This window comes from Lagopus muta, chromosome 5 (genome assembly GCF_023343835.1).
Source record: "Lagopus muta isolate bLagMut1 chromosome 5, bLagMut1 primary, whole genome shotgun sequence".
Classification (NCBI taxonomy): domain Eukaryota; kingdom Metazoa; phylum Chordata; class Aves; order Galliformes; family Phasianidae; genus Lagopus; species Lagopus muta.
The window spans coordinates 54,557,877-54,585,608 of NC_064437.1; the positions used below are offsets into that span (position 1 = coordinate 54,557,877).

The window sequence follows — 27,732 nt, forward strand, 5'->3', positions numbered from 1 at the left end:
TTGAATTGCATTCACGTTCATTGTTTTGAGTTGGAATATTCTGCCCATTTAGTCTCATGTTTATTATTATGAATGTTGGATGCTGGGAGCATCGTGTGTGCTGGATTCTGATAGGAATTTGGGAAGTCATATATCTGTATTTCATCTGAAGTACCAAGGCAGATCCTCCAGCTCTCAGCTGTTAACCAGCACTTGGTTAAGAGCCACCTCCGCTTCCTCTTTAGGCTGCAGCTGAAATGTTTGGAAGCTGGTAGCTGCAATCAGGATGAACAGCGTGACCAAATGAGTTACCTTCTGAAAATTACAGCTACCTTAAGTATTCGTATATACTGTACCTACAGAACCAGCCAATACAAACTCAGCTCTGGCTAATGAAGGAGAACTTTTGATAATTCTGTTTCCTTTAAATGAAATAAACTAATGATGTAGGATCATTTAAGTTAAGCTTTTGTTTCTGCATTTAAAACAGTCTTGCTTTAATTGAATCAAATGACTTCTGTGGGAGCTTGCTTTTGCCTTACAGTCTTCTGCAGCACCCAGAAACATACAGTTTTTGAACACTGATTTAATAAATCTGGACTGATTTGGCTGCCTCCTTTAAGCAGCCTTATCTCCTTTTAATGCTTAAAAAATGAGCTGATGAGTGCTGGCTGCTTACAAGTACTTCTTGTCTACATCATAACTTAATTTCTAATATTCAAAAATATCAAAATTGCTCTGGCCTGCAAACAAAATGAGGGCAGAGCAAGGAGAAGTTGTATTTTCTAATCTCAGTGACCTTACAGGCATGTTTATCTAAATCACTGCTGCAGTTGGATATTGCTGCTTGAAGTTATCTCTAGGATAGCAGTGTATTGTGCTGTTTACTCGGGTGCATATTTCTAACACCTGTGACTTCATAAGAGCAGATTTTACTGCTTACCTGATATGTGAGATGAAGCACTGCGCTTTTCTTCGCCTGCTCTGACCTTTTGGTTTACCTGATGCCGTTAGCACCTCTGGAAGGTGATTGCTTAGAATGTTAGAGCTGTTGGAACTCAGGAGCATTCACGTGTTAAAGATGCAATTCCACATGGAACATTGCTTGAGTTTGTCTGAAATTCTGCGTGTTTGGAGCTAATACCGATTCTGAGGCTTTGTGTGTGACTGCAGTAAGACTAAAAGTGGAAAGAGTAAGCAGGTGGAAATGTCCTACATTAAGTTCTTATACACAAGAATGAATCAGTTGTGAACTTCCACCCATCTTGATTAAAGTTGTTTGCTGTACCTTTGTTCCAATCTATTTTCATTCATGGCAGGCACTGTGAGTTGAGCCCTGATTAAACTGGAGCAGTAAAATAGTTCAGTTGTCCTCCAGAGATCTGAATTAATAATGTTCCCTTAAATGCCACGTTGCTTTGTTTCTCCATAGAGGCATCAGTAGATGGAGGAGAGAAAGGAAGAGAGCTGCCGTGTCTCAAGAGAGTAATGCATGCAGTGATAGAGTTCGATTTTTAAATATGTAGTCCATGTAAAAAAGAGCTGAAGCTTTACTTAAAGTTAGCAGAGATCGGTCACAGCCATGAGAGCAACCTGGGCGGTTTGGGACTGCTGTGTGTGCTGTGGGTGGGAGACAGAGCCGGGGCTGTCCGCAGCAGGTGAGTGGCTGCAGCGCTGCTCTGAGGTAACCTTCCTTGCCTGCTGCTCCGCTGCCTGTCTGCACTTTCACGCCATTGCACTTTGAGACTGTTGGAGATAGCAGATAAGGAACAGCTACCGGCTACATGCTGGGCAGTGCATTGTGGAAAAGCTTTGCAGGTCTCTGTGAATGCATTGTCACTATCGCTGAGCTTTCTGAGGAAATGGGGAGTGTAAGAGTTATCTGTGGGCTGTAAGCCGGGCGGTGTTGTTGTTTGCAGTGGGTATTGGCATGTAAATATTCCGGAGAAGTAAGAAAGAAGCATCCCGCATGTGAAGTGCCTCACTTTTTGGACGTCTTGCAGTAACTTGGCTTGGAACCTGCGTCCCAATACTTAACTTATGAGTAATGTGTCGTCTGCCCGTTGTAGTTAAAGCTGCAGGCAGGTTTGTGGAGGAGCAATGTAAATCACTCATGGTCACTGCTTAGTCATGCACTCATCTTTTCCGAGGTGTGAGCACAGTTCTATAAACTGTATAAAATTCCAACTAAATAGGAAATCCTTATTTTTTTTCTAATTTAAACTATGTTTATAGAAGTTGATATATTTTCCATGTCATCTGATGCTTTGTATTTCTTAGCTGGCTATCTGTATGCTTGTTTTATTGCCTGGCCATAAGACTGTCTTTGGATTTCAGGCTTAAGCTAAAGGTGATCGCCTCATGTTTTCAAATAGATTGCAGAAGGAAGCTGCATCTTTAAGCTTGGGGAAGAATTTTTCATGTCTTCATGTCTAAGTTGTGTGAAAAACCTGTGATTCTGTTTGTTTATCAGTTCTTAGAACAAATTGGTTTAACCTTCTCAGTTCAGTCTTGGGCAGGGAAATGTCCTGCACTCATGCTGCCCTGTGAGCACCCATGGGCGCCACTGCTGCAGAGCAGGAGGAGCTCACGACTTTCTTCTGGTGCTCACCCAGATTCTGAATTTAACCACCCCATAAAATGTGCTTAAGGAATAATGCTCTATGTTGGTGTTTGGGATTCCCACATTTCCTAGTTTGGGTTTATTACCGTTGAGAGGCAAACAGACAAAAAAATCCCACAAATTTAAATGATTTGAAAAGCATCCTAGAAGTAATATTTGTACATGTCAGTCTGAAATCTTGAAATAGTGAGAATCACAGAATTGTAGGGGTTGGAAGGGACCTCCAGAGATTCAACCCCCCTGCCAAAGCAGGTTCCCTACACCAGGTGACACAAGTAGGCATCCAGGCAGGTCTTGAACATCTCCAGAGAAGGAGACTCCACCACCTCCCTGGGCAGCCTGAGATTGAGAAATGCTCCTTGTATGCAGCTAAACTGTAGCAGATGAGAAGATCTGTGAGATGTCGAAATTGGTTCTCTCAAAAGTTTTCTCTTGCAGTTCTGTTGATTTCTGACCTTGGCTGTGACAGTTCCCCCCCAGTACACACAGGAAATGATAGGAAGCAGAAGGAACCTCTGTTTTTCTGCTCTTCTGCCCCCACAGTCTTCCAAAATTGTGAATCTGGAGAATGGCTGGTCCAGAAAGTTGTCTGAGTAGCAATGCAGAAATGCAGCAACTTCTAAACACACAAAGTCATCAATGGGTTTATTTTTCTCCAGATCTTTGGTATCTCTGGGTTGAAGTCTTTTTGTACTCTGTAACAGCATTTCTGTTTTAGGATAAACCGAAGGAACCAGAATAAACACAAGTCTTTGATGGGTTGTCTTTCTGCTCCATCTTTTAGTGTGGTCTGAAGCGGAAGCAGAAGAGCTTTTACAGTCCACATTAGTATTCAAGTTGCAGGATGGTGCCCACTGAGTGTGAATTATGAGCGTACTTGCAGGCTGCATGTACAGCTTAACGACTCCCAGATCTGGGTACAAACTCTTGCTTTGCTCTATAATGTAGATGCTCATCATACGTCTGAGCCGCATGCGTGGTACCAATACAACATTTGCTTTGCTCTTCTGCATGATGGGTAACAGCTTTGGAGCTGTTTACCAGTTTATGCTAATTACTACCAATATTGAATGCAGCTGTGAGTGGTCCTTATGTTTTTCATACACTGTGACCCACATTTTGAGAATCTGGTAAGATTATAGACATTGCTCTCCTTTAATGACAGCTGTGGTGCTGTAGAAGAGGCAGCATGTAATTAAATCCTCTGGTTTGTGATCTTGAATGCATTGAGACCTCAGTGACTGAAATGTAATTTGTGAAATTTTTTTTGGTCTTTGTTTCTTTGTGCTCCCCCAAAAACCTTTAATTATATTCAGATTATAAACTCAGTTGCCAAAGCCATAGTTTCACCTCTTCTGACTATAGTTTTACTTCACAGTAACTGCCAAATTACTCACTTTCAAGGCTTGTGCTGTCTTTACATCTGATACTGGTCAGATTGTTTTAGTTCTCAATGCTTAGCGATGGAAAAGCCATGAAATCAGCAGTTAGACCACAAACCTGGCTGGATTTACCAGGGAAGAAGAAAGGACGAAGAAGATTGCAGCATTTGTCTCCAAACCACTATAAAAGTAGGGATTTTTATCTGCCTCTGTCTAATTAACTTCTAATGGCTTTATAATGTGATTACAGCTTGGAATGCTTAAAATAAACTTTGAACTGCCAAATACATTTCAGATCTCTTATATGGAAACGCACTTTTTTTTTCCCCCACTCAGAAATGGAAAAGTGTCTCTTTGTAGATTTAGATGCAGCACTTGGAGAGTACGTTTGAATGCTGACAGGCACAGAGTTGACTGTAGGTGATGCTGGACAAAATTTGGTGGGCTGCCCTCAGCTGCTCCTCAGTGGCATCGATACTTCAGCAGCAGCCCAGGGCTTTAGAGCAAAGGTGACTTTTTCAGTCACACTTTCAATTTTCTGTTGAATATGCACTACACTTTTTAATTCTGTTTAATGCTTGGGTAAACTATTGTGTTTGGTTTTAGGAGGGCACTTTTTTTTTTACAACACTTCTAAATGTCCGTAAATGCAAGCTGTGGTATGAGTCACAATACTGCTTCAATTTCACCCTTTTGGATGAAGACTGCATTGCAATATTCTGTGGGATTGCATACTTTTGTATGGAGAGGGTAATGTAAAACAGCTGAGCATGAATGGTCAGGAGACAGACACAAGTTTTTTTCCCTTTATATCCCTATGTTTGTATTTCTGAGCCACTTTTTGTTTGCTTTAATTACCCACAGCCTAGAGAAATAAATTGCTCAAGAATAGCTGTGTGCTGGAGCCAAGCCAAAGAAGCATTAAAAGCTTTAAAGAAGCATTTCTACCTGAAGCATTCCATTACAACACTTAATTTTTACTGAGTTTTTGTGGGCAAGAAAATGAAAAAGTAGAGTTGTGCCATGATAGGTAAATCAATTTCTTGATTAGCATCTAGAATTTGCTAAATCTCTGCTTAGTGCAGATAACTTGAGTGACTTTTCCCTTCTGTAGGGCATCCTGTGTTACTCTTGTTGTTTCACAAAGTCTTTGTATGTGCAACTGATGGAGACCAGGCAAAATAAAGGGAAGGCTCTGTTCTTTATAAAGATGATGTTCTGGAGTTGTCTCAATGCAGTAATTTAAAATGAGGGAGTGAACTGAGGCTGGAATTGGAACGGCACACTCTGCTGTGGTTTGGGGGAACCATTACCCTGCAACTGAAGCTGTGCATCAGAATGGTTTTACTGGGGGTGGCAGCAGTAGTGACTTGCCTGTGCCAGAATCATTCCTGAATCCTCCTAGCTTGGTAATGCACTACAGGAGAGTTGTCCCTTTACTTTTTTGATGTTCCAATTGAACCACACCTTATACGTGGGATTTGCTTGTTTAAGGAGGATTTTAAGAAGCTGAGCCTTGTCCCTAGAAATAGTTGGTCATAACCGTGATTCAGAAGACTGTTCTGAGGGAAGCTGCGCTGGAATTTATCCTTTCTCTTGTAGGCAGTGGTCCTCTGAACACAGACGATTTCTGTTGCAAATCCAAGGCTTTCCTCCAGCAATTGTCTAGATTTCACTGTATAGAAGATGACTTTTCACTTGCATTTCAAAGCACTACTTTAGCAGAGAGTTAATACTTTGTAACGAAGAGGTAAGACCTCTTCAGTAAGAATTAACATGTTGTACTGAATTCTCATCTTCTGTTCATACGCTGCCTTTTTCATTTTGTAAAGCTTGGTCATTGTTCCAGTCCCACCTTTAGCTTTTTTGTGTGAGCTGAAGAGGCCCAACCTTTTTAGTGTGTATTCTGAGAGCAACTACTTGATCATTTGGGAGTTTCCATTGTCATTTTCTCTTCCTTCTCTCTTTATCTTAGTTGCTTGACTTCCTAGATACCAGAGTTGTTGCAGTTCAGCACTCAGGCGCAGTGTGCTGCTGCCAGTGCTGGGCGCTCATGGGTCAGAGCCAGCGGGCTGCACTACTGCAAATACTGGGCCTCAGATCATCTCTGGGAAGTGTGGTCAGATCCCTAAAGCAAATGCATTATTGCAGAAACAGAGATGAATGGCTACTCTAGAGTTCAGCCCAAATTGGGTTTTGTTTGTGCAGCCCTTCCAAATAGTTTTTACCACTGAAATGAAAATGCACAGAGCTTAGAAGTGACCCAAAAGAAGGAAGCGGTCTGCTATTTTTCACTTCTTTTGAGTGGGAAGTCTGGAGACTTAAACAAGAACGTTTTGTATGGATAAGGAGAGCTGAGTTACCTGAAAATGCCTCCTTTGGTGTAGCAAGAGCTTTAAGTCAGTCTTGAATAGCAAAGATAGATGTACTGCTTAGCTTAATGACACTAAGAGTTGTGCACTTAGCACATCAGGCTTAAAATAAAAACAGAACCAAAAATACCCTGAAAATTAACAACAAAACCTGGTATTTAGGAGTATTAAAATGAGCTGGTGCACAGGTATGGCAGGTCCTCTGTTTCAGCGACATGAGTTTTTGATCTTTGACAGTAGTGTTAATTCTTAAGTTTTGTTGCCCTGAGCAGGCCAGCACAATATAAAGAAAATTGAGTTTATTCTTAATCTGTACTGTGCTGTGAATAGAGCTTATTTCTGTGAGTGTTAATACAGGTCAAACAATAGAGATGCTAAATAATTCAAGGTGCTGCAGTGGATCAAGAGAAAATCGGAGATCATAACTTGAAGCACTTGAGGGATCCTGGCACTTAGGGAATGGATGTTGAATAGCTGATGACATGAAAACTTCTTCAACTGTCATATTCAGCTCTCTTTAAGTTTCTTTTGAATCTCTGAAAGGCATTAGAACTGTATGGAATTGCAGTAACAAGTGTAACAGCCAAGAAAACGCTTTATCAGAGATGCTTTCCAGTAGCTTTATCATAAGTACAGAAGTGACTCCTGAAGTTTCTCCGCTGTGACTGCTTTCCATAGCAGTGTATGGTAGCACAACTCACCACAGGCAGTTCTGGCACTGCGTTCCTCTTCTCGCCTCCTGTTTGGGGCAGTTCAGTGCATGCTGACACTGTGATGGTCTGGGTCAAGGGACTAAGTCCATCCCAAAGCTGATTTCACATGGAGGCCATTCCTGTCTTCTGGCTTGGCTCCCCAAGCCTGCTCGGGGCAGCCAGACAAGGGACAGCATTAATGCAAGGGAAAGAGGACAGGACAGTGGAGGTGTTGGCTCAAAAGCTGGGACATCAGAAGCAGTGTGCCTCACTACTGCGCTGAGTATGGATCAAGTTAAGTGCATAAGCCAATATGCTGCTTTTGTAGCACTCAAATAGCCAATTTGCAGGGAGTACCAAATGTTTGTTTGGATGGCTTGTCCTCATCTCTCGAGCTGTGACACTTGGAGCACAAAGAGCTACAGCTGGAACAGCAGTAAATCTGAGAGAGAATTCCTGCACTGCCTGTCAGAATGCTTCCTGCTGCTTTCAAGAGGTGGAATGTAGTTTAAGGATCACTGACACAAAAAAGAACTACTGGCAGCTCACAGGCTGTGGAAGGTCTGAACAGCACACATCATCATGCTGCATTTTGTAGTTAAACAAAATCTGAAGATAACCTGTTCCTATTACAAAGGTACAGAAGAGCTGAATGATGCTATTTCAATAATTCTTCTGTTGTTTCATCTTTGCAGTTGGCTTCTCTTAATTTATTTGAAAGATCTGAACATAAGTAGCAATGACTTGGCTAGAATTCTAAATTTCCTGTTCTTTATAACACACGTTAATACCCAAAGAGAATTGTGGATTTGTCTCTAACGATTTTACTCGAACAAGGCTGATGATTTACAGCTTTTTTTTAATGACAGCTATCAAAGGATGCTGTCACTTCCTTTTCCCTTCAGAAACGGGGGAAACTTCATTGTTACAAACCCCAAAGTGCAGGGAGCAGCTGAAAATATGGTTTGAGAGTTTTGCAACAGCTGTTGCCAGTATTAGTGTGGTATTGATGCAGGCTTGTTTCCTTTCTTGCTCTGGTCATCAAGTGACTTTTTGTACATGTGAGCTCTTCAACTGCTTCTATAGCCTGTATTTTTTTCTTCATATATGAAGTACATTTTCTGTATTGTTCACTTTAGGAAGACAGTGGGAGAGGAGGCGATGGTGCTTCATCTTGGTTGGTTCCATCTCACCTGTGGCAGTTGAGCTGTGCTCCCTGCACTCCGGAATGTGGCTGACACTGCAGTATCAAACTATAAAGTGCCCTTTCCCAAACTGTGCCCCTGTTCCTGAACTGTAAATATTAACTGCAGTTCAGTAATTCTGTTATATTCTTCATCATCTCCAACAAATACAATTTCAGTACAGATCCTCAAATGTTTTCTTTCTGCAGTCTGAAATATAGTGCATTCAATCTTATTCTTTACTTTGACAGCAAGTGTTTTTGACTTAATGACAGTGTACCACATTTTGCTTCTGTGACTGTAGTTTCCCTAGTAACCTATCAGAAGGCCTTTGTTGAAGTGTTCTTAAAGTCCAAAGAAATTGTCATTTGTTCTTTATTTGTGATTTTGTTGACTGGTTCCTTCCTAGCTAGAAAAGAACCCATTTTCTATGCTGGAGTCAGATACATTTTTCTGCTTCGGGACATAAATGGCTGCACTGGGTTGGAAGACGTTTCTCATCATGCCACCTCTGGTCTGTGCAGAGGAGATCCCCATTTCCATCTGTAACCCAACCCAAAGCAACAGGGTAAGGAGGAGCTGAGGCCTGACCCAGCTGCTGTATTTAAATTAATGAATTCTGGGTTAATATGTGCACCTCAGCGGGTGTAGGAAGCACAGGCGAACAGAGCGACAGTGCCGCGTGAAGACAGCGCGCAATTGTTGGCTGAGAGCTACAGCGTTACCTCTTACAGCTCCAGCTGTCTGCCTGGGAAAGTAACAATGTCTCTGGGAGCCATAATTCTCACGGAAAGTAACCCAATCTGCAGCCACCTGTGCTGGGCTGAGGCCAGAAGCGAGAATGTAAGGTGGGGACTCGCAGGTAAAAGGCGTCAGATTTCTGAAGGCTTGTGTTCAAACAAATCATAAAATCATCAGGAGTGAATGATGATGAGGAGTCACCCATCAGCCTGGTAGTGTGGGATTGGTCTGGGGAAAGGCCATCAAACCACAGCAGAAGACAGCTTCAACTCTGACTTGCTGGCTAATGTCTTAAGGCAGTTCTAACGAACAGCTAACAATTGTGGTTTGATGAAAAATTGTTTAACAAGACTATTGGAACCTTTATTAATTTGTCATCTGTAATGAAGATACGCTTATTGCTAAAGATTTAATTTTAAGCTACAGTGACTCAAATGAACTTGTAAATGAATCACTTAAATGTGATGCTTTTCCCAATGCAAGGATGTCTGTAGCCCAAGGTGAGGATATGGGGGGCTGTGCTTTCTGGGAAGCTGCAGCTCAGTTTGGGGTTGCCATGGGCTGCTGCTGGCTAAGCTGCAGGAAAACCTCTGCTGGCAACTGGTGGTGGGCTGTGCAGGAGGAAGGGCCTGGCAGAGCTCAGAGCTGCAGGCATAGCTGTTGGTTTGTCACACCTCCCCCTCTCTATTACTGGAGTTGATTGTAATGCAGCATTGTGTATTTGAATGCTGCATTTGGAAATGGTTCCTACGGTTATTGTAACTGAGTTAACGGAAAACAGCAGTCCTTTGCATTTATGCCTCTGACACCACTTAATATTTTAGTTCCAAATATTTTCTCAGTGTTACTGGCTGGATTCCTGCAAGGATGTGAGCTGTCATGCAGCAACAGGAGTCAAAAAGAAAAGTATATTATAAAGTGGCATGCTGTCTTTTGACTTGTCTCAGCAATGTTTAGGAATTTTTTTCTGTTTCATTTTCTTACATGGGTGTGATTAAATAAAAGGAGTGCTTCTATAATCAGATATCGCTGCCACTGTGAAGCTGTCTGTAAAGAACCATTTCTGCCATTTTGCACCTCTTTCTCAGTTCAGCCCTGGTTGTCTCACAGATACGCTTAGAAACATCCGTCCGCTTTCAGGGAAATGACACGTGGACCAGGATGCAACTCTGCTTAGCTCGTATGTGAAATGCCACAGAGTTAATGAAAATACATAGGGGAAACCATGAGGTTAAACATAAAAATTATATTGCATACCACGCACAGAAATAACTTCTGGAATCCTCAGAAACCAACAGTGGGGGAAGCAGAAGAACCACAATAAATACGAAGTACAAGGATAATGTTAAAATAATAAGTTGTCATGGAAACAGCTCCAAAAACAGTGTAGCCACAAAGGCAGCACCGCCCCACAGAGCCATGAGGACACACTGAGTGCTGGGCATGGCGCTGTCAGCAGTACCTGCTGCAAGGAGGGACCCCTATCTGCGCTGCTATTGCAGTACGTTTCCCCTGGCATTAAGCATTTAGGTAAGTAAATGGTGTAGTAGGTAGCAGGCAGTGTCATTTCTCTCACTGGCCACAGTTCAAGGGCACATCACCTTCCTTGGTGGATGCTGCCCTTCGTTAGCTGCTCAGCAGCTCTGTAAGCATCACCTCAGTGTGTTGGAGCAGGTACAGCTGTGCTTGGCTGCCCTCGAGTTCCTCAGTGCAAACGTGTCTGTTGAAACTACGGACCTCGGATTTTCATTTTATTTCTTTGTGTGAGATACTCAAATGTTGTTCAGTGAAACAGATGCAAAATAATGTCACTTCTTTGCATTGTCTCATCTTCATTTTCAGAAGCTGCCATCTCTTCCCTCGGTGTAACTTCTGATTTATTGTAGAAGCAGTGGTATAATATTGCAGAGCTAGCTAGGTTTGCTATTAAATTTGAATTGATGCTTTTAATTCTGTATCTCAAAATCTGCCGTTAGAATTAAGCCTTCCTTTTATTTGATGAATGCAATAGAGAAAAATCTACTTTAGTTAAACCAAGAATGCCTTTTCATGTTTAAAAGATATTGAACAATTAATGCTGATCAGTAATGCCGGTTTTTAGTTTCAAAAAGCACAGAGCATTATTAGCTAAGATGTAGGGAACTTACACAAAAGAGCCCACTGTAGTTTCTCCAGTAGGCCCAGCTGCTGCATACACATTTCTTTGATCAGACTGTTATAATCTGCAATCATGGCAGCTGTTTCTCCTTGATTGGTGAGGTCAGGGAAGACTGAGATCCGCTGCCTTCTGCCAGCTGTAACAATCAGCTCCTGCTTTGTCTCACAGGGATGGTTTTCAGTTCTGATTGCTCAGATCAGACACCATCGGGATGCACGCAGGGAGCTGGGTGTTATGCAGAATGTGTAGCATTTTACACTGAAACCACTTTCTGCAGGATAGGGATGTGTGTTTTCCACTTCCTGGCAAGTCTGAGGTGCTGTGAGTGTGACCGTAGTTTTGTTGCAAAGAATGAGTCAGAGAGGAAGAACTTCTCATCTGGTTGGTCTCACTGCTTGCAACACGTTCCATGTGGTTATGTAACATCTCAGAGGAGATCAGGCTTAGGGAAGAAAAGTGACAAATAATGTTTTATCTCTCATCTCAGCAGTGACTCCAGCTGACCGGGCAGCAGGTAAAGGACGTGCTTCTCTTAGCTGTAAACAGAGGTTTAATGTTGAGGTGCCTACGTGCTGCATCACAGGCAGGAGGCTGTGCTGTTGGGTAGGCAGCATTTGCTGGTGGTAGGAAACTGAAACCGGTCCTCACAACCAGGGCCAAAACTTCATGGGGGTCACACGAAGATGAAAGACGGTTATCTCTGAACTGTAATCCTGTTAGTGTGCAACAGGGGCTCTGCTCTCCCTGTTGTCCGTGGCTGGGAATATGTAACTGCTTGGCCGGGTGCCCGGACAGTAAACCCATCTCTTAATGTTTTGCTATCAGTGTCTTCACAAAGCTTCTGGATCTGGAATTTGTTTGGATATGTGACACTGTACAAAAATCCAGGAGGAGGAAGGAGGGGTCACCAGCTTTGTGCACTCATGGATGCCAGTTCACGAGAAGTGGTTGTTCCTTTCTCTGGTACTGATATGTTTCCAACTGCTTCCAGTGTTACTGTGCAATAGATGTCATTTCCATTTTAGAGCAAGGGATGTAGGTACAGAGAAGCGATTTGCAAGTTCTGATTTACAAAGTAGTATTTATTCTGTGCAACCCCGCTGTCTGTCTTTCTCAAAACAGAGTTTGGAGAAGAAAGAGATTTTTGTGTTCTCTGCCAGCAAGGCTGCCCCTTGCACTGTAATGGTGTCACATACAGTTTGCTATTCCCCTGTGCATACTGTCTCTCCGTAAGCTAACATTTGCTGCAATAGCATTAAATGTTTAATCCAAATAGAGGCTTGGGTGGAAGGATTACAATATTTATATGTTGCCATACATAACAGTCAATACTGTCATTGTCATGATGTGTTAGTAAGGTTTTGAAGGACTGTTATTTCAGTTCAGCTTTCAACCATGTCTATGTATCATTTGAGAGAAAATTTTCTTAGTGCAAAGACAGACAGTCTGTGTCTCCCTTCCTTCCCTGTTCCCACATGAGGCAGGACCGAACCATAGTCATAAAAGACAGCAGTTCAGATGTCTCAGCATAGGACTGAGGCTTAAATCCACTGTTATGGAAGTGGAGTCAAAAGAACTTATTTTGAGTGTGCACAACCTCTGGGAAGCGTTAATGATTCTTTGATTTAAAATGTGAATGTGCCCAAATGCAAATCAAGTAAATGCAAAGCAAGGTTGCAGCTCCACTAACAGTTTTGCTCCTTCTCTGACCTTTGGGGACTGTTGTGTGATAGAAGAAAAGCTTCAGCCAAAGCCTAGAAGAAACCAACGTGCCCCACAAGGCTCTGAGTGCCCTTTGTTCCTCTTTGTCTCATGGGCTGTTACCCCAGGAAATGCAATGCTAAACGAGGCCGCTAGAATAGAGGCTTTCTCTTGTTTGCCTAATGAGTTTTAGAGGAAAATCTTTCATTGAGAGAACACCTTTCCATGTTTTTAGAGATGTTTGAACAATTAATACTGCTCACTCACGCAGGTTTGGATTTATTTCTCAGTCCAAATGCACAATGTTTCTTACAGACTTCTTACAGCCATTCTGAATTCTGAACAGGAATTGATGCTTACTGCAGAGTGGTGTGTGCATTGTATGATGGAAACTGATAACATCTACTCAAAATGAGCCTTTAAAATCACAAAACATTGAGATGTTCTTTATTTTCAGGTGTAACTTGATGTACGATTGAAATGTTTTGTCTGCCCTCAGAAATTTGGTAGAAATACGCTGATCTTAAAGCTCATTTCTTTTTAGGAGGAAAAAAAGGTCTGGATCTAGGCATACAATCACTTCTGTTACTACTGGAAGTCAGACTGAGAGCATACGTTGGTTTTGTTTATAATCAAGATGCTCATAAAGATAATCCTCCAGTCTCTATCATCGCTTCTGTTTTTTAATGAGATGTTTTAATAGAGCTACAAGGAGGAAATAGGAATTTCATTCAAAGCAGATTTCTGTCGACTTCAAGCAAAAGGATCTGGGGGAAATCAAAGTAGTGCATAAATCTGACCAGGGAAAAAAAGGCAGCATGTGCTACAAATGCAGGCAGCCCCGTAGAGTGGAAGTGTGTATCGTAATGTGTTGGTGCTTCTTCCTTTCCATCAGAGGTGAAATAGAATCTGGAAGCAGCAGTATCTCTTAGTGTGGAAGTGGAAACGTTGTTCCATTTTCAAAATACCATTGTGGTGCTGTTCATGTGCAGCTTTGTGTGAAAATGAATGCTATGGTCTTCTCGTGTTTTTGTGAAGTATCTTCCTAATAAATTACACAGTACTGCAGAGAGTGCATTGCCATACTTAGTTCCAAAAAATGAGTGTATAATTGAGATTTTACTGTTTTAGAAGGCACTTTCACTACTTGTTTTCTGGGCACATGAACCCACCAGGTCTAACTGTTGTGATGTGAGACATCTGTAAAGCTTCTGGGTTTCATTTGTAATGGAGCTTTGAGATGGAAGGTTGGTCTTTCACTCCTGCTATAAAGCAGACTTGTTTTTCCCCTTCATATTAGTAGACTGCGTGTAGGAAAAGTTCTGAGTAGTGTAAGGGTAGTCCTAGCAGATTCATCTTGCCATTGTTTTTGCTGTTACGGCTGTTTTATGGAAAACTTTCATAAACATCTGGTTTAGATCTTGCGTTTTGTTCTGTTGGGAGAACTCTTCATGGCTGTAGAAGTGTGCCAATCTTCTTTAAAGGAATTCCAAGCTATTCCTACAAAGAACTTGCAAGAGGATCATTAGGTGTGTGTAACTGTGTGCCTGTGTGACACACATTACGTGGTGCTCATTGTGAAGCAGTCACAGTGAGGTGTCCCAGCAAACTGATAACTGCTCGGCATCATTTTAACACTGGAGCTTGAACACAGCCCCTGGCTTGAGAAGAGCATAACCTCCTGTGCTCTGGTAAAAGATGGTTTTTGTGTGGCTTTACAGACAGCTGTGCTGCCATAATGTGGGCAGTGTCAGAAGGGGAGGTGGAGCTGCCTGATACTCCTTGCCAACCGTTGGCAAATGGTTATTTGAGGAGTAATGCAGAACTTCATCCAAGGCATACAAACAGCAATGGCCCTCAGCTACTGACTGCTTTGTGGCTTCAAGGATGCAGCTGGAACTGAGTATTGCCATGTCTCTGTCTTACATTGAATCTCAACCTTGAGAGAAATTTTTCTGCTGGCGTTTATTTAGTCTTTACAGTAAAGCTATTCTCTTTTGTGGAAAAGGCAAACTAAAGGTAGAAACACAGCACAGACTTATCAAGAGGGATGAGTTTTGTTTTGGTTTGGTTTTTTTGTTAGTGACAACTGTCTGCTGGAATCCATATCTGAATATTTGTTGTGACTTTTTTTATCAGGCTCAGAACAAAGAAACGAAAGTGCTGGCTGCTGCAAAGGTGATTGACACAAAATCGGAAGAAGAACTTGAAGATTACATGGTAGAGATTGATATTTTGGCATCCTGTGACCATCCTAACATTGTTAAGCTCCTAGATGCCTTCTACTATGAAAACAATCTGTGGGTAGGTATTTTTCTTCTCTAAATACTTGCATTTGTTTCAAAAGAACATTGACATTATGCATTCTCCTGATTTTCTTGAAATGCTACTTATCAATCACATTTCTTCTGGCTGTCCCTATTCACATAACTGTACAGTTTCAAAACTAATTCATAAATTGTAAGTATGACTTTTAGGAAACTGTCACTGTAAAATGACCCACCCTGAGGTAGCAGTTTGAATCCAGAACTCAGAAATGAGCAGCTCATTTTGGTGTATGGGGAGAGTTCTTGGTGCTCATTTGTTACAGCAGGATTCAAATGTTAATTACATTTGCACAGTTCAGATTGAGACTCAGAATTTGCAGCTGTGAAATAAATAATAGGCTGAAAAGGTCAGCTTGGGAAGTATTTTAGATACACATAAGTGGTTTTGTTGGTGCTTCCAGCAAGGAGAGTTCACCATGACTTCAGCAGTTATTATCTGACTGATATTTGCAGATGAAGTGCAGTGGGTGTACGTGTGACTGCACCTCAGCTTTGTGCTGTGTCCTCTGCACAGACTCACTTGAGCTATTAAAATAATTTTTTTCTTCTGAATGGTTCGATGCAATATTTTAAGTGCTTTGGGGATTATACTAAGAATACATGTCTCCTTAAAAGGAGTCTGTAATCCAGAAAGATACCCTGAAAGAAATGTGAGACTCCACGGAAATTTTCTTTTAATTACGCTTTTCTTTTACGCATGGAAACAACTGAATTGTAATACCATGTTTCCTGATAATTCTGATTAACTCTGTGAAGAGCTTGTGTAACCCAAATGTAGAGTAGAATGACACCGTACAATACAGTGGAATAATGGAATAGAATAATTGGAATTATGAACAAATTTCAGTGCAGAGAGGTGAGCATGAATGCAACTGTGCATAGAAGCAGAATGGGAAACTGAGTTAAAATAGGTTTGCTGGCAGATTAAAGTTAGAAGGGAAATGAACAGCTGTAAAATGAAATGATACATCTGTAATCACAAAGAAGATAGAGAGCTGTGAAAGTGAGAGAGAAGGCTCAGAGTGGTTTGCTCACCACTCTGATGTGGTTCATAAATGGAACTTAATGGAGGGGGAAAAGAGAAAATGAAAGACATTCGAACATGAAGAGTGTGGTTTTGTATTCCAGCTTTAGAAACACCATTTCTGTACCAAAGGGACCTTTGTCAGATTGTCAGATGAAACTTAAAATTGTACAGAGAATTTTTCATGTAGCATTTCCTATGCTTCAGTTACTTGGCAGTAGGTATTCAGAAGCATCAAGTGAGAGAATGGTTTGAAGAATTCAGAGTTACATTGCATAATGCATATGTTAGAATCATATTAATTACAACAGTAATTTCAAGTAAGATGTCACATGAGTGGTAAAAGAGTGTTACTGTGCAAGCTGTAATCTGAAGTTTCTTACTCTCTGAGCAGTTCTGCTCTGACTCTAAAAAAGACTTCCCAGCGGTTCGTTAGATTGCTGACCAAAATGCTCTTCAGCTGTCAGACTGAAGACTACAGTTCAATGTTCAGAGTTCAAATTAAGGAAGAAAAACACAATGAAGATTGGAGTGGCACTCTTGGTTGACCTCTTCTCATGTCCCTGCTCTCCTCATTCACTCTGTCTGCCCTTTTTCTCCTTTGTTCTTTCATGTTCTACATGTTAGCAGAGTTTGTGCCCCCAAGCAGTGACAGTGCAGTTGATTTCTGTTTCACACATAAGCTTAGAACTGAAGATTGAGTTGCTGTGGTATTGTTAGATTCTGGGATAAAAGCACTGATGTGTTATAGAGAACAATGAAAATGGAGGAAAATTGAAATTATTCATTTTCCATCATTTTAAAGATTATTTGTCCAGGTTTTCATCTCACCTGAAGCAAATTAACACGGGGATAACATCTGCTGAAAAATCACGTAGCTCTTCTACTTGGACCATTCAATGGGAGATTATAGTATGAAAGTGCAGTACAATAACTGAGAAATGAGTTTGCAGAGATTATGTAAATCATGTTACTACTAGGATTCAAGCTGACCTTAATACTTTTTATTGTGGAATTTTAACTTTGGATTAACATTCTGAGGATCTCCAAGCATCTTTCAAATAATGTACTCCAGCTTTGCAGCCCTACTGTTAGCTTGTTAATAGTACCAATACCTTGTAGTGGTTAGTGCACAGATTTTCAAGGTCAAATAGTCTGAAGCTGTAGTCTCCCAGTAATGCTCCCTTAATCAACACTTCAGCTCAGCAGAACTACTTAATTTGTAATTGATGTATTCTTTTGTTTATATACAGATCCTGATCGAATTTTGTGCAGGTGGAGCAGTAGATGCAGTAATGTTGGGTAAATAAGTTGTTTCAAATATTTAATTTCATAACATCTTTAAAATGATAATATTGAAATATATTTAAGCACAGATTGTTGACAAATGTATATGTAATAGGTGTGGTACACGTGTTGAATGTTGGGGTCCTTACAATGTATTTACAACAGCATCTGTGGATGAATTCTGTGGTTAGATTAATTTTCTCTCATTTTTAAAGTGTTTGCTTACTTCTCAAAACCCACTTTAATGTCTCGATCCTTGAAGTGAATGTGATGAGCTGTTTTCATATCCTCATGGAGCTCTCCTTTTGTTTTAACATGATCTATACTGATCCTTTTTCAGGATCCCCTTCTCCAGTCATCCTCCAATTTACTTGGTGATAAGTTTTTATTTGCATCAATCTTAGTTAAGTTCTGTGTGCTTACTCCTCCAATTAGTGCATGCTGATACCAGTGAGGGATCTGTTTAACATTTAGGTGTATTACAGAAAGGCACCCAATCTCTGTACTCTGTTTTTTTCACAGTTCAGATAGGTAGGTGTACAGATGTACAGAGTTCATCAGGAGGAGGGGTTGATGAAGAGATGAAATTTTTGTTTCACTGGAATAATGGGGAATGTTGCCGTTACACCAAACGGAGTGATATGGTGTTCAGCATCTGTCAGACTGATTCATTTTTTTGGACATATACGGTGGTTGCTATAAACAAATAACATAAAAATGCAAAAATTGTGTGTTTATTTCTGCCTCCTTCTTTTTCAGAGCTTGAAAGGCCATTAACAGAGCCGCAGATCAAAGTGGTGTGCAGGCAGACGCTGGAAGCGTTGAACTACTTGCATGAAAATAAGATCATCCACAGAGATCTAAAAGCTGGCAATATTCTTTTCACATTGGATGGAGACATTAAACTAGGTAAGCATGTTACATATAAAGCTTTCCTGGAACGTGGCATGCTTAATTATATGTTAATTTACCTTATTGTGGTAACTTCTTTTTTATAGTTTTTAGTTTTAAAAATGAACATTCTTTGCAATGACTGAGAAGGGGTACCTGGAACTCTTTTCTGTTCTTTTTATTTATACCAAGAGAATAAATTTAACTATCTCAGTTTTTCCAGTAGAAAAAAGATAGGAGTTGTCTGGATCCGTTAGGTTCAGGGCTCCTTACAGCCAGTGGATATAAGCTTTTAAGATGACAGCTAATTAAGAACCTGCCTGGCTAGATTATTGGTTCATGTAGCTGTGTTTCTGCATGAATTTCCTTGCAAAGGTTATTTTTTGTATCTATAGTATTGAATGATTTCCTTGCATAAGGTTATTATTTGTAGCTCTAATTTTAGCACATGCCTTTCTCTTCATCTACAAATGCTGCTGATTCTTTTGCTTTATCTTGGAAGCCTGAAGATTTTAGTCATGGACTCATTCTCATGGGGCAGGTTTTTAAATATAATAGAATCACCCCCTTAATTTCTATGTATTGCTGTATAAGACAAAAATCACAGTAAGCCTCATGGTGAGGGAGACGTGAATTTCTGTTCATTTTCATTATAAGCTGGCTCTCCCTCATATGGACTGTAACTATTTTAAGCTTTTGTCAAACTTGGCTGTAACACAGCGCTGTGCAGGCTGTCAAGATACTACTTTACAGTTCAGACCAGAGTTTTCCCCATGTATATATTTAGTGATGTATTCAGGCTTGCTGATTAAGATTTATATAAAACATTTTAACTGTTTTTCAAATCTAATTTACTTTCCTTTTCTGAAGCACAGCATCCCTTGAAAAAACATTTTAGCCCCTGTAAGTTTTCTGTACTTCTTGTTTCAGGTTCAGGCAGAAGTGGATAATTCCTTGCTTTATAAATACTGGAATGGGAAATGACTTTTTCTGTTGCATGTGTGCTTTATTATTTCAGCATCCATAGTCCCCTCAGTATTTCAGGTTTTGCATTTGAACAAATAGCTCTCTTAATCCTTTTTTTTTTCCCCTCATAGAGCAAAATTAGGCTTCTCAAGTGCTGAGCCATCGAGTCAGTTGGTACCGATTAAAGACAGCAGCATATGGCTATTCTGTTCCTTTCCTATAATCTGTGTATTTTCATTAAGGAAAGTCACATCTATAATAAGCCTAATGTTTATATTTAAATGTCATCTCTTCTTTTTTCTTTTTTTTTTAATAAAAGACACAGTGGTTTAAAGACAGATGGCAAAGAGGAAAAAGCAAAACATCAAACCTCACTTCTGGAGAATTTAAATAACAAAATCAAACATTGAATGATTATTGGAATTAATAAGAGAGTTAATGAGCTGTATCTGAGCAACACAGCCTTCCTACACTGAAGTCATTTTCTAATTAAAATAATTTAACCTGCTTATTCTTGTTGCAGATACCTGCCTCTGTCCTGCCACACACAGCTCAATGTTGGCAGTACTTTTTTTTAGCAACAGAGAGTAAGATTTACTCAGTATCTTTTACTGGAAATACTATGAAACCTGAATGCCTGGGTAGGCAGTTGTCAAAATGCAAATACTTGTATTTCACTTTGAATTTTCAGTGCAGCAGAACGCCTGCTTTGGAACACAAAGCATCTGAAAAACAGCTGTAAAATTTAAAACTATCATGTATCTCCACCTCCAAGCTAATAGTACTTTCTCATTCGTTTTAAGCGGATTTCGGAGTATCAGCTAAAAACACCAGAACCATCCAAAGGAGAGATTCTTTCATCGGTACACCGTATTGGTAAGCATGCTGTTCTGCTGAATGTTAGAACCAATATCCTAACGTTGCCTTTGTTGTTAATGCTGTAATGCTATAAGCTCGAGAGAGCGTAAATGTATTAAGAGCAGAATCTGCTTCTTAAAAATGCTGCCATACATTCAGGTTGTTTAGAGCCTTTTCCATAAGATCAGAGTGCATTTTCTAATCTGGTGCTTCGTTCCTCTGTTTGCAGGATGGCTCCAGAAGTAGTCATGTGTGAGACATCTAAGGACAGGCCTTACGATTACAAGGCTGACATTTGGTCTCTTGGCATCACTTTAATTGAAATGGCTCAAATAGAGCCACCTCACCATGAATTGAATCCAATGCGAGTGCTCCTGAAAATAGCAAAATCTGATCCACCTACATTAGCACAGCCTTCTAAATGGTTTGTATTTCATTTCCCACCCTCATTTGTAGAATATGACCGTAAGGCAATGTGTGACTTCACTTCTGTTCAGAGGCACAGCACTGCTGAACTTTATGGTGCTGGTTTTATGCATAAAGCCATTTTCTATATACACTCTGTGTGTTTCATGTGTTTATAATCTGATACAGCGGGGACTATGGTGACTTTATTGTAGTTCTATACGGAAGATTTAATACTGAAATATTACAGAATTTGAGGACTTGCCAGTTTTGCATTAAAATATGTGAAAAATAGCCTTTTACAAATGCAGTTCAGGACCATCTCAAATTGGGAAACAAGAGAGTTAAATATTTTTATACCGAGAAGACATAAAAAAAGCTGTTATCTACTTGATCACTGTGATATCCTTGTGAGATTCAGTTAATGGTATAGCAGATGGGTTGTATTGTAAATTCAGAGCCAAAAGTAAACTCTTCTATAAATAGAAGAACGTATTAAAGATGACATGAGCCGCATTGGTCTTTCCATCCATATACTGTCTTTCTTTCTCTAAATCAATAGAAGGACCTGAAGTTGTAGTGTAGATGCACATGAAAGCAAAAAAAAATGTTTCACTGTGCACTGATCTCATGGCAAGACGAAAGAAAAGACACTGCTGGTTTGTTTTGTTGTAGGTCATCAGATTTTAAAGACTTTCTGAAGAAATGTTTGGAAAAGAATGTAGATTCGAGGTGGAGTGCAACCCAACTCCTGCAGGTATGAGGAGTTGATTCTTCAGAACTGCTGTTTGAAGACAAACATTTCATATTCTTTTAAAAGCAGAGTAACTATTTCAATGTATTTCGGGTGTTTGAGGTGTTTGTATACTATGATTTCAATGCTGTTGGAAGATCTTTTTCAGTAAAACCTGATGAATAATACAAAGTGCAGATCAAATTCTCTGTTTACGTGTTTTGATGAGTTGTAATTAATTATTTTGCTTAAGTATTTAAATTGGACTCTGCTGCTTGTAATGGGCGGAGCTGATACTTACGTAAGTAGTCATTTGCTGACAGGTGTTGTAAGAGCTTTAGTGCTCGGCTGCCTCCTGTAATGCTGTCACTGCAGAATAGCCAAACAGAAGTAGATGTGAGCAGGTGCATTTGATTCTGTTTAACGTCAGCACACATTTAGCTTATCCGGAACACATCTGACATGTTGAATAGGCTTAAGCAGAAGGGCCAATCAGAGAAAGAAGATTAAGATGGTAGGAGTAGGAGAAGAGCGGGAATCTGCTTTCCCTTAAAGAAAAATGCAGAATTCTGTGTTCTTGGTAGGGAAAAACACTACAAAGAAAAAAGGCTTTTTTTTCTAAAAAGAATATTTCTGGATAAAACTTCCCAGGGAATAGTTTTACTGTGGAACTGAAAAGAAATGAAAACCATTTCCAGGAAAAATAACCTTTTAAAACATCTGTCTACTTTTATTCTTTGGACTATGAAAAAGGTTAGTAGAAATGAATAATGTGTGTTTTGAGCATTTCTGTTAGACTTCTTACAGTCTATTTGATTACAAATGTTCTGAATATAAAACTTCAGCAGGAAGAAATAAAACAGTTATGATTAATGTTAAAATCGTGAGTTTAAAGTTTGAGAGAATCAGTAATGTTTCTATTTCTTTTAAGATGTGTTTTTCAAATTGTGTGCAGTGAGGTTAGCACTTAATGATGGGCTTTCTTTTTTTATTATTATTTCCACAAGCATCCATTTGTTACCGTTACTTCCAATAAACCAATAAGAGAACTGATTGCAGAAGCTAAGGCAGAAGTTACGGAAGAAGTGGAAGATGGTAAAGATGAGGATGAAGAAGAGGAAACAGACAATTCTCTGGTCAGTTTGAAATTTAGTTGTTTAAATATGCAAATAGTTTCAACCACCAATTTTCTATGGAGTTCTCAATTTTCTGATGTTCTATCTAACTTTCACTTCAAGTCATCTAAGCATTACAGCATAAAAATAAGATAGCCTTATTACAAAACAGCGCTTTCAAAATTACTGTGCTCTTAAGCTCTTTAAGAACTAATAATGAAGTCTGCTGCCTTCATGTATTTTTACATGTATATGCAGTGTAGAATGTTTATGTATAAAATGTTTAAGTGTGAACGACTAGATGAATAAAAAACATGTTTGTCTATTTCATGTGATGCTTAAACCAAGAAGGAAATTGTGCAAGTGTTATACAGCAAGTGTGACTGTCAAAAAAAAAAGAATCCAAAGTCAAGGAAACAAATTTTACCTGGAGGAGGTTGTATCTGAGTGTATTTTTAAAGATGCTTAAGAGTCCTACAGCAGATTCAGTTTGTCGGAGCGCAAAGCCCCGCCGTTCAGTTCTGTGGTGGCAGGCTGCAGTGTGCACGTGGTGCCTCTCTGGTATCACTGGTTCAAGCCCTGTCAGACAGTGACCAGTACTGCTGGTGGCTGCCGTTACCAGCACAAGAACTACACCTCCATTCTCTCCTCATACCTCACTGAACCACTTGTGTTCCCTGCCCTCCATACCACTTTCCACCCCAAGCAAACCTCCAGAAGTGTGCGTTCTCACCAGCTCTCTCCAGGACTTATTCTCAGTCCCCTGGAGCATCACCCACCACTTCCATCAGCTCATTAGCAGTTAAGCTATCGATCTCCATGGAGTTGGGGGTGAAGGTCACCCTGCAACTCAAATCAGTTGCACAGTAGCTTAAGCAATTGTGCCTCGGTGCTGTGAACTACTTGAGAGTGGTTCCTGTCCCAGCCTAGGGAGCTGTGAAATAGATACATTTACTGTACTGCATTTGTTTTAAAAGCTGCTTGGAGAATACTAAGCTTCTAGAATGGCACAAACAGAAGGGTCTGTTACATGCACTTTTACATTAAAAAGTTGTTTTCTTCCTGCTTAGGGAAGCTGTCAGGTGTAGGACGTGTGTGATCATAGCCATGCTTGGTACAATAGCTAGCCTGCTGTATTCCTGCTGGCAAATCAAAAGCCTGATCTGCAAATTACAGGGTTGTAGCAGTCAGTACAGCCAGAGGTACCGTAATCGCTTTGAACAGTGGAAGAGCAATTATGGCTCAAATGATTCTTCATTGGTATATTCTTTTTTACATCTGCATGTAATCTGATAATCATTCAGATTTCAGCAACAGCAATTTCTACAGTTATGTAACTGTTTCTATTCCAGTGCAGTAACACTACTTACTCAGCTGTGCTGGAAGTTTTCTCCATTTTAATGGAGCTTTACTGTGATTTAAAAGACAAAAAGTGTTTCTATCAAAGAACAAAAGGAGAGACGATGTATTTGGTGAAGTGAAGAGGTTCTTAGTATTGAATTTTATCAGTTCTACACTAATTTAAACTGTGTTAGTCCTTCCCACCAAACTGACACAAAGACATGTTCTTCAAATCTGGATGTAGATGGGACTACCAGGGAAAATAAAGTAATAAAATAAGGAGCGATGGGATTGCACAGAGACTCCTGAGGAATCCGTGAAGTCTGCTGCCTGGCAGTAGGCTGACTGTGATCCCTTTTGTTCAATCACAGCACATTTTATTAAATTCTGAGGCATGGGAGAGCATTTTTGGGAAATGTTCTGTTCAGAGCCCAGCTACAGTTCAGGCATTTGTCCTCTGGTAACACCTAATGAAGTGCTCTCAAACTGTAGCACTCATGTAATGTTTTCTGTGAACATAATGTATTCATCTCTTTGGATATTCTTCAGTAGAACTGTGCTGTAAATTTGAAGGTGATCAAATATTTTTCTTCCTTTAATTTTTCAGCAGTTACCTGCAGACAAGCGTGCATCTTCTGACCTTAGTATTGCCAGCTCTGAAGAGGATAAGCTCTCACAGAATGCCTCTGTTCTGGAATCACTTTCTGAGAAAACAGAAAGTAATGCAAGTGAAGAGAAAAGCAACGCTGTATTTCCAGATGGTAAAACAATTGAAGATGACTCTCAGGACATTAAAATTAGGAAAACAGGTGAAAGCATACCTGATGGTGGTGGTGGTGACATCAAAGTGCAGAATGGTTCTGTGCCAACTGGTGAAGTTGAGGAAGGCAAAATATTGCCAGCTGAAAAGAATACAGAAAGTCTGGAAGAAACAGCTGCCGATACAGAACATCAGAAAGAAAGGAAAGAACTTAATGCAGTAACAATAGCAGAAGCAAAGGATGAACACGACTTAAAAACGGAGAAAGAAAATGACATAGGAAATGAACAAAGAGAGGAGAATGAACTGAAAGTAGTTGCTAGAGTTGATGACAGTGTAGAAACTGGAGAAACCGTTTCTGAGGAAACCGGTGAAAAAGAAAAGGAAATCAGAATAGAGAGCGAAAACGAAAAGGTCACTGCAGAAAATATCATAGAGGAAAAGGAGGATGAAGATGAAGCTCAGAAAGAGGCAATAACAGACATCACTGCAGACTCTGTACCGAGTGCTGAGGATAAAGTGTCAGATGAAGAAAAGGAACTCATAAAGCATGGAATTGAAAACATTAAGGAGATAGGTGGTATTGCTGAAACACAGATCAGCAGTGGGGATAAAATACCTGAGACGTCGGATAAGCCAGTGGAAAGTCAGGCTAAGCAGGTCCTTGAGATAATCAGCTCTGAGGAAACTCTATCAGAAAGCCAAGATAAAGAGATCGAAGTGGAGAAAAAGCTGGCAGAAAGTGAAAATGAGAATATCTGTAAAATAAGTAGCATGGAGGACATGGAGAGCAAAGACTCTGGAGAAGATGAGGTAGGCCAGAAGGCAATACAGGACAAGCCTGAGGATATTTCTCATAAAATGGTGGAGGAACAGACCAAGATGGACCAGAATCCAGAAGAGCACGGAGCTGAGAATATCCAGGGAAACAATATCCGAATGGACAAAGAGCAACCAGAAGTTCCTTCTGATAAAGTAATGGAGAATAAGCTTCAAGACACTACCAGCAAACAGGCTGATGACTCTGAACTCACTCCAGTTCCCAGTATTAGTATCAGCACTGAAGAAAATAACGAGAAGGTCAAAATAGATAACCAAGACAGTACTGAAACGTTACAGCAGCTAGAGTCTGAGAACCTGAAGGAAAACGATGCAGATTCAGGCACGGGTTCTACTGCTGATAACAGCAGCATTGATTTGAACTTGTCAATTTCTAGTTTCCTCAGTAAAAACAAGGAGACAGGATCAATATCTTTACAGGTAAGTATAAGCAATAACATTTTTAATATAAAATCCTATGTGAATCCTATATGAATGCAATACTAAAACCATCTCCAAGTTTGACATTTGTAACTGAGAAAACAGACTGAAAAACTTCCATGGCTGTGTAGAATATAGAAATGTGTGTGAATGGGGATGATCTGCATTATGCATTCAGTGCATGTCTGGGTTTTGTGCAGCCAAGCTAGTAGCTACAGAACTGCTAATTATCTTCTTAATTTGTTTCATGGTTGTATTCTAATAAATTAAAGTACATGTAACAAAGTTTAACTATTAAACACGAAGATCTGTGCACAGTTGTAGTTCAGAGCTAATATTCAAGTATACTGCTTTGGTGCCTTACCCTCCTCATCCCTGCTTTACCAGGACAAATCTCTTTCAGTGTCTGAATCTCATGCTGAATTCCTGTCACTTCCATCTTATGTTTCTGTTTAGATTTAAAAGATCTAAGGCAGACCATCTCGAGTTTGTGAATGCCAGACACCACTCCTTTGTACTGTATTGCAGCAGTAATGCTGGGATGAATGAGTTTATTTGGATAAAGCACATTTCAGAATATGAACTTGACATATCTTTATACTGATCTGATTATAGCCATACTAAGATAGTAACTGTGTAATCAGGAGTTTGAAATAAACCAAGAATAAACAAACAAAGGACAACTTGAAATAGCTGTGCTATCACAACTTGAATGCATTTGCCTTAACACAATGGAGGCAAAGTTTCAGCTGGGGTCTATTTTGTCTCATAATGAAACAACAGCAGCTCTGACAAGTGGGAATTACTCCCATCCTGTCAGCAAGGTCCTCATCACATAAGTACTGGCTGCTGTCATGTAAGAATTAAAATCAAAACCAACCAAAATAACAGCGTGTTGCCAGTTGCATTTATTTCCAAAGCACAGGTGAGCAGATGAGTTAAACATCGCTGGGTTTCAGTGTTGTTTTTCCCAATTAGATTCCTTTACTGCTGACTGGGGAAAATTACAGGCAAAAGGAGGCAGTAATTGTGATTCTTCAGCTCTTGAAAATCAAACTGAGTCTGTTTCGGTCAGGGCTTATCCGTTGTTTTTTCCTCTGAATGGCAATTTGGATGACCAATAATCGGGTTTCCTTTGAGTAAAGAAAGTTTCATTTCATGACAATTTTTCAAGTTTCAGTAAGTAAATCCGGTACTTGATAAGCAAGATGCCCTGATTGCTCTGCAGTGTGCCTCCATACAAACACTGAAGTGATTGAATATTAAGAGAACTAAAAAAAAAAAAAGGAAGAGTGAACACAGCTTGAATACAGAGCAATTTCCCTGTGTGCTTTATTCAGGAAACCAGGAGACAGAAGAAAACTTTAAAGAAAACTCGGAAGTTTGTCGTTGATGGAGTGGAAGTGAGCGTAACAACATCAAAAATAGTTACTGAAAATGACTCCAAAAGTGAAGAAATGAGATTTCTGCGGTAAGCTTTTCCAAAAGTAAATTTTGCAAGAGATTACAGTGTCTTGAACGTAACAATTGTTTTTTTTTCATATTTGGGGACTAAGTGGTTTTTTTCCGCCCATAGAAATAAATGCAAACTGTTTGTCAATGAGAGGATTCAAAACTAGCTTTACTGGATCTAACTTGTCAGTGCTTTTTCTCTTGTAATTTTCTTTTCTTTTCCCATCAATGTGAACTAGTTCTTTGTATTTTTAGGCGTCAGGAGCTGAGAGAGCTGAGGCTTCTTCAGAAAGAGGAGCAGAGAGCCCAACAGCAGCTCAGCAACAAGCTCCTGCAACAGCGGGAACAGATGTACAGGCGTTTTGAGCAGGAAATGACAGTGAGTATTTGAATTTTGGCGCCCTTACATCGCGTCATGTTGACAGAGTGGGCAGAATGCTAGTAGCAACAATACAGGCGTTTCCTTCTATGATGGCTATAG

At 40.1% G+C, this 27,732-nt stretch overlaps 1 protein-coding gene across 4 annotated transcripts in view; it reads left to right on the plus strand.

Annotated features, from left to right (window-relative positions):
• Window positions 1-27,732, plus strand: part of SLK (STE20 like kinase) — a 46,171-nt gene that overhangs the window by 4,395 nt on the left and 14,044 nt on the right. For 3 of the 4 annotated variants that reach the window (XM_048947183.1, XM_048947186.1, XM_048947187.1), the window contains exons 2-11: window positions 14,972-15,136; window positions 17,437-17,485; window positions 18,230-18,379; window positions 20,131-20,203; window positions 20,415-20,609; window positions 21,266-21,347; window positions 22,331-22,459; window positions 24,387-25,799; window positions 27,140-27,270; window positions 27,507-27,630. In XM_048947183.1, coding sequence (XP_048803140.1) covers window positions 14,972-15,136; window positions 17,437-17,485; window positions 18,230-18,379; window positions 20,131-20,203; window positions 20,415-20,609; window positions 21,266-21,347; window positions 22,331-22,459; window positions 24,387-25,799; window positions 27,140-27,270; window positions 27,507-27,630 — 2,511 coding nt within the window. The remainder of the gene's footprint in view (window positions 1-14,971; window positions 15,137-17,436; window positions 17,486-18,229; window positions 18,380-20,130; window positions 20,204-20,414; window positions 20,610-21,265; window positions 21,348-22,330; window positions 22,460-24,386; window positions 25,800-27,139; window positions 27,271-27,506; window positions 27,631-27,732) is intronic. The other variant, XM_048947184.1, reaches the window with a different exon arrangement.